This window comes from Carassius auratus, chromosome 21, assembly GCF_003368295.1.
Source record: "Carassius auratus strain Wakin chromosome 21, ASM336829v1, whole genome shotgun sequence".
Lineage (NCBI taxonomy): Eukaryota > Metazoa > Chordata > Actinopteri > Cypriniformes > Cyprinidae > Carassius > Carassius auratus.
Window position 1 is genome coordinate 21512307 of NC_039263.1, and position 13878 is coordinate 21526184.

Below are 13878 nucleotides of genomic sequence, written 5' to 3' on the forward strand. Positions count from 1 at the left end.
AGTGTATATTTTTGCAACATTAAAATGCTTTCTTATATCCCAGCATGTGCAGAGACCAATAAAAGTAAAATATTTTTATGTTGAACACTGAAAAGTGTAACTGTGACTTTGAGCTGGCATTGCCCTACAATTTACACTTATTCACAATATTATTTATTTTATATATATTATGTATTACTACAGTACAGTCTACTACAGTTATCAAAATCATACAGTTGCAACAAGCAGTTGAAAGTTGTTGTTTAAGCCTGACATGTCCAATGCTGAGTACTGTGATGTGTTTCCCTTGACATCTCCAAACCGAGGCCTCACACTCTGAAACCATCTCAGGAGCTCCGCCCATTAGTGAGACACACAGGTGGGCGGAGTCATCTGAACAGTCTTTAGGATTTTTACATTCACATTTCGAACCTGGGGATACATTTGCAATTTTACATATACATTTTTTGCACTTAGCAGATATTTTTATCCAAAGCGATAAACTGAGACAGACTGAATCTAGAAGAACTGTGGCAAAGTCTCCAAGATGCTTCAAGAGACCTACCTGCAAAGCTACCTAGGGCAAAAGCTGCTTTGAGCGTAATGGATGGTCACACCAAATGCTGATTTATTTTAGTTAATAGAAGTAAACTGATAAAGAAAATCTATTTATGACATTATTTTTGACAGCATCCTCATTTTACAGCATTCTTACATGTGCCTAAAACTTTTAACAATATTGCAATATTGTTTCTTGAAGTTCTAGTTCTTCATATATATATATATATATTTTTCACAATAATGCATGGTGCTTTGTATATGGTCATTATTACTTTTAGCATTCAATACCAGAACTAATAAACTTATTTGCATTCATATGACATTTTACAAACACCATTTGCATATTTTTCCGATGGTTTGCAAAATAGGCTTGGCTGAGTCGGCACGGCTTCCACTATTAAAAAAAAACAATATAATAGATAGTGGAAACCAAGTACCTGATTAGTGTTTAGTAGGAGCCTACAAACTATCTGTCTTGCATCGGACACTCTCAGGTGCTGGATACCATCTGAGACCAAGACAGCACATGATTTCTGCTTCACCACTTCTGCATCGCACTTGGGCATGACAGCGTCACACTCTTCCCGCTCAGATAAGCTTGTTTTGAGAGTGTGGCAATAACATTACTCAAAACAGCTGGAGGATCACATTTGCAGTTTCTGGTGAATATACAATAAAAAGAAAAAAGAGAGTAAGCAATCACTTAGCAATGCATTAATTACTATCCAGAATACTTTAGAATTACACTTGTTCTGCATGCGTGATATCCTCCAGATCAGGTTCTCTGTATATTCAGTGACTTGATTGTCAATGTGATCATGTCTGTCTGTGCAGGTGTACTCAGTCTTACTGCCCACTGGATAGATGTCTTTGGCATCCTGAAAACATGATAAATTAGATGTTAAACACATGTCTGTTGAGAGTTTTGTGTATTGAATGTGTATGTGCTTATATCCATCCCCCTCCAGTTCCCTTGATTAGGGAGACACTTACCCAAAACAAATCCATTTGTCTAAGAAGGTGGAGTTTTACACGTCTTCACTGGTGTCACTGAGGGATCAAAGCAATGGGGCTCCATCATTCTAAAGTATGGAAGAACAGTTGTGAGTTTGTATGAAAAAATGAAAACCAAAATAAAATGTACAAATTTTTTATCCACACTTGAGGTGTTCAAAATCAGGGTCCTCACAGCTCTTCCTCAATGGTCTCTCCAATGCAGTTCCTGCCTCCGTTTCTTGGAGCAGGAACGACAGAGTCCTTGACTTTGACCCTGGAAGCAGCTACTCCTGTAAAGCAGGACCAGTTTGAGACAAGAAGAACAGGCTTGTTACTTTAAACATATAAACTGCTTTCAGTGCTGAATCAATGCTTTCATAAGAAAACTGCATTGTATATGCAAATGAGTTATGAGCTGGCTGTATTGATTATGGTGCAATAATTAACCACATACCATGAGGAACTTATCCACAAGTTGGTTTAATGAATATAGTAAAAAATAAAAAACGAATCCTTCAGTTAAGAGAATAGATAGGCCTACATAGCAGGAACTGATTCAGCTTAATGCACTACAAATTTTCATTATCTTCAGAGATGTCCAAACCAAAATACAATTTTGTGTCAATACCATTACTGATTGTTCAGATAATCGTGTATCATTAAAGATACACATTTGCATTTGAGTTTATCTGTAATAAATTAACAAAAACATTCTTGCCAGGTGGTTCTCTGAGGACATGGCCATTCTAGCAGGCATTACCTTATGATGCCCGGCCTGCACACACTGTCGTGCCAAGGGCTCTGCTCCTCCAGATAGGCCTCCAGTGCCCCCTTGAGGTGGAGTTTCTTCAGCCCGGCACATGGCACCTCTTTGACCACCTCATAGAGTGACCACAACTAGGGATATGATGCCAGATTATGAATACTTCTATACTTACGTGATACTTCTATGCACATGTTTTTGATGTCTTAATTCTGTCATACCTTGTGTTTTATTACTTTAGGGAACTCCTTTAACTGATCCAGCCCATTTGGAATACATCTGTTTGTTACTGTCAGGGTTTTCCAAATCTAGAATATTAAGGCCAGCGATATAAACAGGATGTCCTACATTAAACAGAGAGAAAAAATAAAGAAATATTCACACATATTTTACACAGGGATTTTGTTGATGAGGAAAAGCTAAAATGACCATTCTGGCACCCATCACACAAAACCTGGACTGAAGCATGCATAAAATAAAATTCTCTAGACCAGAAAAATCAAGGTTGATCAAGCTTAAGGGCTGTGTGCCAACATTGCACTGCATTCAAATATATTACACTAAAATATATTACATAAAATAATAATATTAATAATAATAATAATAATAATAATAAAAATCAAACACAAATTAAAATGTTTGGATTTTTAAAATTATATTCAATCAAATACACTTATATTGAAATACTGAATATTGCATACATCATGGTACTCTTGTGAACGTGCGTCGATTGACATTGAAGAATGAAAGTCGTTGAATAAAGTCGTTACTTTTTGTTTTCTTTGCACACAAAAAGTATTCTCCTAGCTTCATAAATTACGGTTGAAACACTGATGTCACATGGAATATTTTAACGATATCCTAACTACATTTCTGGCCTTTGAATGCGGTAATTACATTGCTGTCTATGGAGGATCAGAAAGCTCTCAGATTTCATCAAAAATATCTGAATTTGTGTTCCGAAGATGAACAAAGGTTTTATGGGTTTGGAACAACATGATGGTGAGTAATTAATGACAGAATTTTCATTTTTGGGTGAATTATCCCTTTAAATATTAATATAGCAAAACCGGAAGTTAAAGCTGCAGAAGGTAATTTTTGTAAATATATATTTTTTTACATATTTGTTAAACCTGTCATTATGTCCTGACAGTAGAATATGAGACAGATAATCTGTGAAAAAAATCAAGCTCTTCTGGCTCCTCCCAGTGGTCCTATTGCCATTTGCAGAAAATACATTGCTCCCGTTAAGAAACAACCAATCAGAGCTGCGGTCCGTAACTTTGTTTGTGTTCAAAATTTTGAAAAATGTATATAATAAGCGAGTACACCATGAATCCATTTTCCAAACCGTGTTTTTAGCTTGTCCTGAATCACTAGGGTGCACCTAATAATTGTTTATATTCGGACTATTTTAGATTCCACAGTACCTTTGTGATTCTTCATAGACATAAACAGAGAGAAGTAGTTCCGGCTACGATGTTCTTCCGCAAGACGCAAGCAGTTCTGTTTATTAACCGCTAGAGCGTCAAAAGTTCCCTACCGCAGCTTTAACACATACTCATCTCCATCACATAGCTTGTGTCCACCTCCAGCAGGGCCTGATACTGGCCACCCAGAGAGCCCTCTTCCATGTAATGTTTGCCATAATGCTGTATAAAGAATAGACAGGCTGAAGGGTCATATGTGCTGGGCGGGGCTGAAAGATCCTTCCAGAAGTTTTCGGATAGAGGGGGTACTAAGGAGCATTGTTCTGGAACTGAGCCACCTCTAACTCATTCTTATTATCTGCAGATGATAGGTTTTTAAGACAGAAAGAACAGCATTTAAAATATAGTACAATCAAAAAATTTTCATATGCTGAATGCATTGTTACCTTGTCCTGTTTCAATTCATTATGAAAGGTTTTTTGAACATGACCTCATTTAATTTATCAGTGAAGAAAAAGTGTTTTTTTCTTTAATTGCTAATGCGAACTAATAACATTTTGTAATTTGTAATTGGTTAACTTATATTGGTATTATCTAATTGTGAACTTTAACAGCTGAATAATGTTTGGTTGATTGCAATCCAATACGTACCTTTCTATCAAAGTTATCTGACATTTTCAAGATTAATTTGTTTAGACACAGTTTAACTCTGAGTTCTTGTTATGTTTTATTACCATTTTCTAAACTATAGCGAATAAACCGTGATAATGTGAGAAATGCTGAAGGTGTCTGAATACATTTTGGTTTGACTGTAATATCCTAGCTATCATTATAATAAAGACATGGGCCTAAAATGAATTTTTCACCTGAATGCTATATCTGAGTAGACTCTTTGGAAGTCTCTGTGATCTCCACTGAAGACTCTCTTGCACTGGCCACCTAAGTTACGAATGTTAATGACACCGGCTCTTAACTCAGCTGTCAACACATCAAACTTGAAGAATGCCAAATATTACATATTGTATTATACAATAAATTGAACAATGGTTTATACTGAGTGTAAAAGCCGTTTTTTACCCTCTTGTGAGGTCAGAGTTGGGCGGTGGGTCTTGCAGCTGGGCAAATCTGATAACATTGTCTTTTTTTTTTATCTGTAATAAATTATTAGGCTAAATTATTAGGCTAAACACTATCTAAAATATATGAAAGTTTAATTTTTATCATTACATTATGGAAAATATCACAATATGCTAATTTTTTGAGAAGGACCTGTATTTGTTTCAGTTTTGAAATCTAAAGGCCTATTCATGATAACTACAACGATAACGATAAATATATAATTCTGTACACTAAAAGCTGTTCTAAATGTAAAATAATAATTTGTTTCCTGCTCTGTTAAATAAGAGTTTAGCTTTGAAACTTGGCAGGCGTAACACATAGAACTCTAACGATAAGGACACAAAGGAATGATACCGTCGGAATCATTATCAGAATTTACATTTATGTTTTATTTGAGCTGTATTCAGTTAGCCTATACAATAATAACACTGGAATCTTGCCTTGACTACCATGCTTTTTATTCTCTACATCTGCAATTCATTCTTTACTTTAACTTTTTGTGTGGACAACTTCATACCTTAATGCTGTGGACAACGCAGATTTGATAGATGCAGTGATGGGCCCTGGGTCTCTTACAGGGATTGTGACATCATTCTGCCTCTGACAGGAATTCCCAGCATGACTCAGCTGAGGGACAGTCAGTTCTGGCTTGTTTTCCCTCACACTGACTTTGCCAGTTTATATTCATCTCTGGAATTACTGTGTTACCATTTCACAATCTGGTCTTTAAATGTGTAAATTCCTCTAACATGTAGTATGCATGTTGTTTTGTTTCTTGTCATTTGAAATATCATGGGGTTCATTAAGTATTGTAAGGAGGATGGTGAAATAGTGTTTTGTCCCAAACCCTGTGGAACCCACAGACCTCTGTCTTTAGAGAGTTGTGCAATGTTTGTTTTTCAGGTCAATGACCAATCACAGAGTGACACTAGGGTCAAAACATGTCCTGAGTAGAGATCCACTGGATGGTCTGTTTCTATGTGTCACAATAAAGCTTTGTAAAATAGTAATTAAATGACTATGCTGACAAAGCAACAACAACAACAACAACAAAAAACACATCACACCGACATTATTTATTTTAAACTGTGGCAAGAGCGAATAAATCAGTATCAAGGTCAAGTAGCACAGCTGCATTATTCCATGCTGATTAGCTTGCAAAAATCATTGCAAAAAACACATTTAAAATATGTTTCAGAACATCATCATTGTTAACAATATTATTACTAAAATATTTAATATTAAATCTACTCAGATTCCATTGCTTTTCATCACTCGTGTTAAAACAATGTAATTTCAGAAACAATATAGTTTAACGGTGTCTTAAACCTAACCTTAAAAGGTGATGTTTTTCACTCTTGGAGAGTTATGTTCTAATATGTTTCGAGCAAGTCGTAATTAACATGGTGAGAAGAGTCATGCATCTATTTAACAATGAATTCTGTATTTATGCCACATCCAAAAAAGCAAAGAATCTCTTGCTCTGGTCCTTTATACTGGCAGAAGGCCGTCAGTTTAAATCCTCAGTATTATCTCATATCTGCTGCATCGGTTGTAGGTCTTTTGACACCTGAAAAATACCGGAATGACTTAAGTGATACATTGTGCACTTATACACACTGTAAAAAATAAGTGTAATTTTAACTGTAAAATTTTGTAAAAACGCTACGGAAAAAAACTGATAATAGGTTAACAGTAAGTTCCCATACTATATACAGGGAAAAACTGTAAAAGATCTAACAAAGCATTTAATGTAAATTTACAGTACAATTCTGTTAATTATACAGCTTTTAGAAGTAAAAAAAAGAACAAATCAATGTATAATTTACAGTCTAAAACTGTAAACTGATATTCCCAGAATTCCCTGCGTGACACTCCACGTTTGAAAGTATTTTGTTTACATAATCATGTTTTTAAATAGTTCTTGTTATCAGTACATTTGAGCTTTATGTTACATCTTCTGTTGCTTAATGAAAGTTTTTTGCATTATTTAAGTATCATGTGTGTTACCATGATGGTGTTTTGTGTTTCCATAAATGTGCACCTTCTATATGTTAATATATACTTCTGCTTGTGGTGAAGCTACTTGTGATGAGCTTTGATACTTCATGTGGCTTTCTCTTATACAGTACCATCTTTATTATTATGGTGGTTGTCAGTATTTTCAAGGTACAAAACAGATTTAATTTTGTGTGTTGTTGAATTTACTGGTTTATATTCACATTTTCTTGTTTGTAAATTACAGCTTTATATTGTAAAATTAACAGTTTTTGACGTAAATGTGTTTACAGTTTTCTGTATTTTTACAAAATTATTCTGGCAACCACAGCTGCCAAAAAGTTTTTGTAAAAACAACAAGAAATTTTTTACAGTGCACAAAACTTTCTCACAACAAGGAAAGTGTCTTCAATCACAACTGAAAGATATAACACTGGTTTGTTTCTTCCGAAGTACAAATTTTCAACAGCTCATAATCTTGTTTACTGGATGAATCATTTTAATTGCATATAAATTTTCAGACCAGCCACTACTGAATCAATCATGACTAACACAGTCCCAGAATAAGGACAATATATGTTGTAGTCTCACCTCAAACTCTGTCCCAGTGCATGCTTTGATGTCCTCTGGTGTCAGTCCTTCCCAAATCTCAATGAGAGTTAAACCCTTGCTCTTATCGACATCAAACACCGCCTAGAACAAGTGACAACAAACATCACACTGTCCTTGAAAAGGTGCAACATGTTATGTTTCTCTGAAATAAATTGTACTGACCTTTTCAGTGATTATACGGTCAACACACTGTTTTCCAGTCAGAGGAAGTGTGCACTTCTCTAAGATTTTATGTTTCCCACCCTTTAAATGTATATATAAAAAAAATCAATTTTACACAGAGTGATAGGAAATGCTAAAACATAATGACTGTAAGTGAGAGTGTAAAGTTTATTGTACCTTGGCAGAATGTTCCATAGTGACAACTACTTTTGTGGCATCACTAGATACCAAGTCCATTGCGCCACCCATGCCCTTCACCATTTTACCCTTAGAAACACATGGAACATGTCAAACCAGGCAAGTGAAAACATACTGCATGTCTATCAGTCATGATACAGTAATACAGATCGTAAAACTCATACTGGAATCATCCAGTTGGCCAGATCTCCATACTTAGAAACTTGCATTGCTCCCAGCATGGTCAGGTCAATGTGACCTCTAAAAAAAGATGAAGTGAAAGAAAAATAGGGGGAACAACATAAAAAATTATCCATAAAATGTACCCCAAAAGCTGCAATCTTAATTCTCACGCTAAACATTCTTATTCACGTGCAGTTGTATTTAGTTTAATCATAAACGACCGATGCATTGAGACACTCACCCTCTGATCATGGCAAAGGATTCATCGCTGGAGAAATAGGCAGCTCCTGGATAAACTGTTACCGTCTCCTTACCTGAAAACACAAAAAAAAGCCAAGATCTGAGAGTTGTTAAGAAGGATTTTAGAACTATTCTATATTATTTCATTATTACAATATATTTCTTATATATCAAATAAATTATTATTAGGATTATGTTGTGTGTAATGTGTAAATTGTGTGTATACTGAGCAACTATACTGTTTTTTAGTCATTACATGGCAGCAATGTTGGTGGATCTCGCACTGAAGATTTTTACTCACTGCTACTCATGTGTATGTGTAGTATTAACAATTTAATTAAAAGAATATCAAATATGATAAAACTGCACCAGCATTGATTAAATCAGGATCCACTTCACTCTCTGTTGGATAGGGACCCTACAAATAAAATAAAAGGGGATTGAAAATTGAAAAGTGGAAATTCATTAAGAAAAATGACTTGCTCAGGCTATTTAAAAAGGGATACTCACCAGTCCCAAAATTCCATTCTCACTCTGCAAGTGGACAGTGATTTCAGGACTAATGTAATTGCTGGCCAACATAGGGATTCCAATGCCAAGATTTGCTTGAAGGGTTGTCAAGGTACATTATGTGGGAACAGAATAGTTAGCAATGTGTATTTTGCAATATCTATCATGTTGATGGTGATTTCTGCAGTCAGGCTACTGAAGGATACCATACATCCCATCCTGAAACTCCAGCGCGGCTCGCCGGATGATTCTCTCCCGGGTAATATCTGAGTCCTGTTTGACTTGACGTTTCTCATCCTTGCTAGACTGAACCAGCCTTTTCTATGAACAAAAAGAGTCCTGAACATGACGTACACATTCTTGTAAAGTTAAATGTGCACATAATAAACAATACGGTGAGATTTATGAAATAAACAGCTCTAAATGAGAAGATCAGACAAGTTCAAATGTCTTTCTCACCTCAATTCGTTTTTCATAGCTGGCTCCTTGCACTACCCGGTCTACATATATGGAAGGGATGTGAATTTCCTCAGGACTAAAACTTCCAATTTCAACAATCTCCTCAACCTGTGCATCAAAGTAAGTCATTTATTTTTATTTTTTTGTGGGACCTCAAACTTGACAATAGGAAATGTCAAAATCACAAAGCCCAAAACAAACTGGAGGGTCACAAACCTCCACTATTGTGACTTTAGCTGCTTTACACATAGGCTGGTTGAAATTGCGAGTTGTTTTCCTGTAAAAAAATAAATAATAATAAATAAAAAAGTTTAGTAATTGCATGAATACTGATATTCTAGAAACATTCGTAGATTGTTACACAGATAAAGCCTGACACCTAGTGGACAATCTAGGGTAAGTAGGCTCTTGGTTTAAAGAAAACGTAAGATAATGAAAAATTATTTTAAAAGACAAATGGTGTTAAAGTGAACTTCTTGACCTGAAAATAAGATTTCCTGCTTTGTCACATTTCCAGGCCTTTATCAAAGCAAAGTCGCCCCTGATGGCTTTTTCCATGACATAATGTCTGCCATTAAACTCCCGAACCTGAACCAAACAAAGGATAATAATTTATATATGTATGTAATGTTTTTCTGAAAGTAAAAAAAAAAGGAAAACCATCAACATGTTTTGAGAGTGATACGCCTCACCACACCTCTCTGCTTTCACTTGCGATTGCAATGCTGCCATCTTTGTTGTATTTTATGGGTGATCCACCCTCCTGGATGAGAGTGCCATACCCGGTGGGAGTAAAAAATGCTGGGATGCCTGCACCGCCAGCCCGTATCCTCTCTGCTAGTGTGCCCTGGGATAGAATTAAATCAATCAAACAGTATTTAATGTCAATGTGAACATTCTTTTCTTTTGCAACCCATTGTTATAATGTTTCTGAGTGAAAAAGATATTCAGTGTGGAATTTTTAAGATTGTTTGTGTTACCCACAACAAAGCAGAACCCAAACCGCTATCTGGCTATTGGTATCCAACTTGTAATGAATATTCTTAAAATGTTGGTAACTTTGGTTTCGGCAAGATTCGCTCAAAGTTTACTCCAGCATGTTCATTCAAAGTTATCTGGTCTTTAATAATGTTCTCAAAAACATTATTTATACATAGTTCAACATTTATACATTTTTATGAAACGTAAATGGGGTTGGGTAAATATAGTATTTTAATATTGACTTTAAAGTAAGGCAGAAGAAATAAAATTAGCCAAACTAGACATGGAGCATGTAAACTGCTGTGAGTTAAATGATCTACCTGAGGAGTGAGCTCTAATTCCAGCTCGCCTGATAAATATTGCCTCGCAAACTCAGCGTTTTCCCCAACGTATGAAGATATCATGCGTTTTATCTGTTTGGTTTTCAGAAGCATTCCCAGGCCAAAGTTATCAACCCTGTCATCAGAAACAATCATGTAGTTTGTTAGTCACACAAGAAATCACACTGGTGTTCCTTCAAGCCCTGATTCTTGAGGGCCCCTTTCCCTTTTTCCCCACTTTCCTGCCCCTTGACCCCATCAGACTATTTCCCAGAGTACATGACAGCAACCCATTGTAAATATGAGCTGGTCCACATTAGAGAATTCTCTGGATACACTGCGTCCCTTTACTGCCTTTACCAACGTGTTGTTTAGAGATCTCTCTCACCCAGCATTGTTGCTCACGGCTGTGATGTCTTTTACTCCCGTTTTCAACAGACCGCTGATTAAATTCTCCGGGATCCCACACAAACCAAAGCCTGAGACAGAAAGGGAGGAAATTAAGCACACACAGGGATACTGCTTGGGGACACATTATGTTCTATCTACAGCACATGATATCAGCGCAGGAAATACCATTTAGCTGTATGAACAACTTATCAGATAGGACTGCATCCTATAGTTGTGCAGAACTACATGTATAGAGGCACATTTAGTGGGCACATGCTTTGATATGGCATAAGTTTCTTCCTTATACCTCCGACAAGAAGCATGGAGCCATTAGGAATGTCTTTGACAGCCTCTGTTGGGTCCAAATAAAAACACGCACTCCATGACTGGGAAGTTGAGAAATGAGAGCAGCTGAATTCCTGTGGAGTAATGTGACAGGGAGAGCATGGCATACTATTAGGCACAGTTAATGTGAAAATGCTCATTCCCAGCTAATAAAGAACATTCTCAGAACAAATGTGCTGGCAAGGTTCTCTCAAAGTTATGAACAAACATTTTTTCATTAATGTTAACAAAAAAAATAATGTCCTTATTCTGGGACTGTGTTAGTCATGATTGATTAATTAGTGGCTGGTCTGAAAATGTATATGTAATTAAAATGATTCATCCAATAAACAAGATTATGAGCTGTTGAAACTTTGTACTTCGGAAGAAAGTTATATCTTTCAAAAAAAAATATTCCGAGTTATCTGGTAGTTAATAATGTTCTAAAAACATTGGCACAACACCACTCTTTATGCAAAATTCATAGAACATTTTATTTCTTCATCTAAATGTTTTTTATGAATTGTTTCAGAGCATTCTGTGCATATTCAAATGAATGATTCATAATATTTGCATATTTATAAAATTGACTGTTTCCTTAACTTCTGCATGACTAAATAATAATAATAACAATAAGTTCAGAAAGATTTTATAAAAAGTCCATAAATAACATGTTCAAAACATAATGGGAACCTTTGCAAGACATTATTCTAACATATTTATGGGTTTTTCTCTTTAATTAAATCATCTTTACAGTGAAATTCAAATTCAAAGCAAACAACAATGCATTCGGAAGTCAAAAGTGAATTATATGATATAACACGTTTCTTTAATGTCTTAGCTTTTAAAAGGAAATGTATCAATAAAACGCGGTAATCCAACAAATTGTGATTTTAATTATGCAAAATGAAGTGTGCAGAATGCCAAGCTTCATGTGTCACAAACAACCTTACAGTGCAATGTGGACACGTGGACATATTCTGATATTCTGTGCAAACATCGCTGCTGTGCAAACAATGAATCAATACAGCAGAAATGAATTTATTTTAAAGCTTATTTTACATTGTTATTTGAAGCTTAATTGTAATCTGTTCCTTTGTATATGGAAAATATGTAACTTTGCAAAGCTATTTGATTAAATGGTTGATTTGCATCTTTATTTGTGATAACTGATTAGGGAACAACAAATAATAAAAATTCTTTAGATACAAAGATTATTCAAGGATTGTCATATATTTATTTTAGTCCCTTAAATCATTACATAGAATACTCATGAACAAATAAAGAAACATCAACGAAATCACATTATTTGTCTAAAACCGAAAATGATGCAATTTTATTAACAATTTTTACTTACCTTACCATGACGATAAATACGTCCCTGTGGTTTAAATGATATTAGTCTGCCTCTGAGAAGAGTACCTGATAGTAATCTCTGAAAAGACATTTTCAGAACAACTTAAACTTTTTACAGGAAAGTAATCACTGTCTACCACATAACCTGGATCAATCCTGGTCTGTTTTAAAATAGGGCAAAGGGCGGGTTAACGGGGATTTAGGGCAGTTTTAAAAGTACTTTTGTACTGTGTCATTATAGATCAAGTAAACACCCCCCCTCCCATAATGACTCCCATACATCAATAGAAGCTATAAATGATACAAAATCATAAACCATTGTTTGCATTTAGTTGTGGACTTCATTAAAATTCCACATCCAAAATACAGCAACTAAATCAACAATCCTCTGTGTCCATGATGTCGGTAAGTACCCAACGTGAGGTCGCACCATGTAGAGGGAAGAAGATATAAGAGCTATAAGAGCAAATTTAACATGCCATGCAAAACTATAGAAGACCGGGGTTAAAGGTCTTTGCCTTTTGAGAAGTCTGACAGCTGTTGAGAAGTTTCAAGACTAGCACAAAAACGATTGGGGTGGAACGGACACTGGACACCACAGACACATGGCTGAGTTAATGACCTAAGATACGCTGTGTGTCTGTCCTCCTGAGATTTATGAGAGTTTAAGAGTGGATCATGAAACGTTCCTCTAAATGTATACCATTATGATTCTGGAAATGACCCTGTTTTGAGATTTATAATTAACCTTGAATGCCTCCAGGAACCCAAACATATAACAACAGATATAAAAAATGGATTTGTACGGTTTGGTTAAACAGAATGATTTTTATAATACTTTTTGAATGTCTTCTTAGCTTCTCCTTAGGCTGAATGCATGAACATCTACATGACATGAGCCTTACCACACTAAAATTCCAGTTTCATGATTTTTGTATTAACTGTTGGATAAACAAGTGAACACGATGATCGATGAACTACGTTTTAAAATTCTTGATTTTCATGGCCATTCACTACTAATGTTCAATAGCGTTTTTGAAGTCAAAATGACTTTTTACTGTTTTAAAAAGTGTAACAACAACTAACAAAAGCCCAACTTTTGAATTCTCCACTTTGCCCTTTAAACTTATTTGTTCTTGTTACTACAACAAGACCCCATAAACACGTGCCCTACTCCAGTCACGTCACGTGTACCCATTCAGCTCTGCATTGTTGATCATAAATGTAAGTGCCTATATATGAAGTGCAAAGCACCACAAAACCTGCCAATGGCTATATTAAAAATGAGAATAAACTCGATAGCTTTGTGGAAACCTAA

The 13878-nt window shown here is 35.5% G+C and overlaps 1 protein-coding gene and 1 pseudogene across 1 annotated transcript; both read right to left on the minus strand.

Moving 5' to 3' along the window:
• Nucleotides 1–842: 842 nt before the first annotated feature.
• LOC113039135 (complement component C7-like) lies at nt 843–3933 on the minus strand (annotated as a pseudogene).
• Nucleotides 3934–5904: 1971 nt separating this feature from the next.
• Nucleotides 5905–12723, minus strand: LOC113038910 (succinyl-CoA:3-ketoacid coenzyme A transferase 1, mitochondrial-like). Its single transcript, XM_026196708.1, has 17 exons — nt 12562–12723; nt 11188–11299; nt 10879–10969; nt 10491–10626; nt 9887–10036; nt 9671–9777; nt 9406–9466; nt 9190–9297; nt 8937–9051; nt 8731–8825; nt 8590–8638; nt 8222–8294; nt 7983–8058; nt 7798–7887; nt 7621–7701; nt 7438–7539; nt 5905–6418 (listed from the first exon to the last, which is right to left on the minus strand). Exons 1-17 carry the CDS (start codon nt 12649–12651, stop codon nt 6383–6385), a joined length of 1572 nt encoding a protein of 523 aa, XP_026052493.1. The 5' UTR covers nt 12652–12723; the 3' UTR covers nt 5905–6382.
• Nucleotides 12724–13878: the final 1155 nt, after the last annotated feature.

Bases quoted from the DNA above. Each gene is read 5' to 3' on its own strand.
- LOC113038910 (XM_026196708.1), bottom strand. From the start codon at position 12,651: ATGTCTTTTCAGAGATTACTATCAGGTACTCTTCTCAGAGGCAGACTA. The intron at 10,970-11,187 runs GTATAAGGAAGA...TTTCTGTCTCAG, and splicing joins CTCCATGCTTCTTGTCGGAG to GCTTTGGTTTGTGTGGGATC. The intron at 7,702-7,797 runs GTACAATAAACT...ATACATTTAAAG, and splicing joins CTATGGAACATTCTGCCAAG to GGTGGGAAACATAAAATCTT.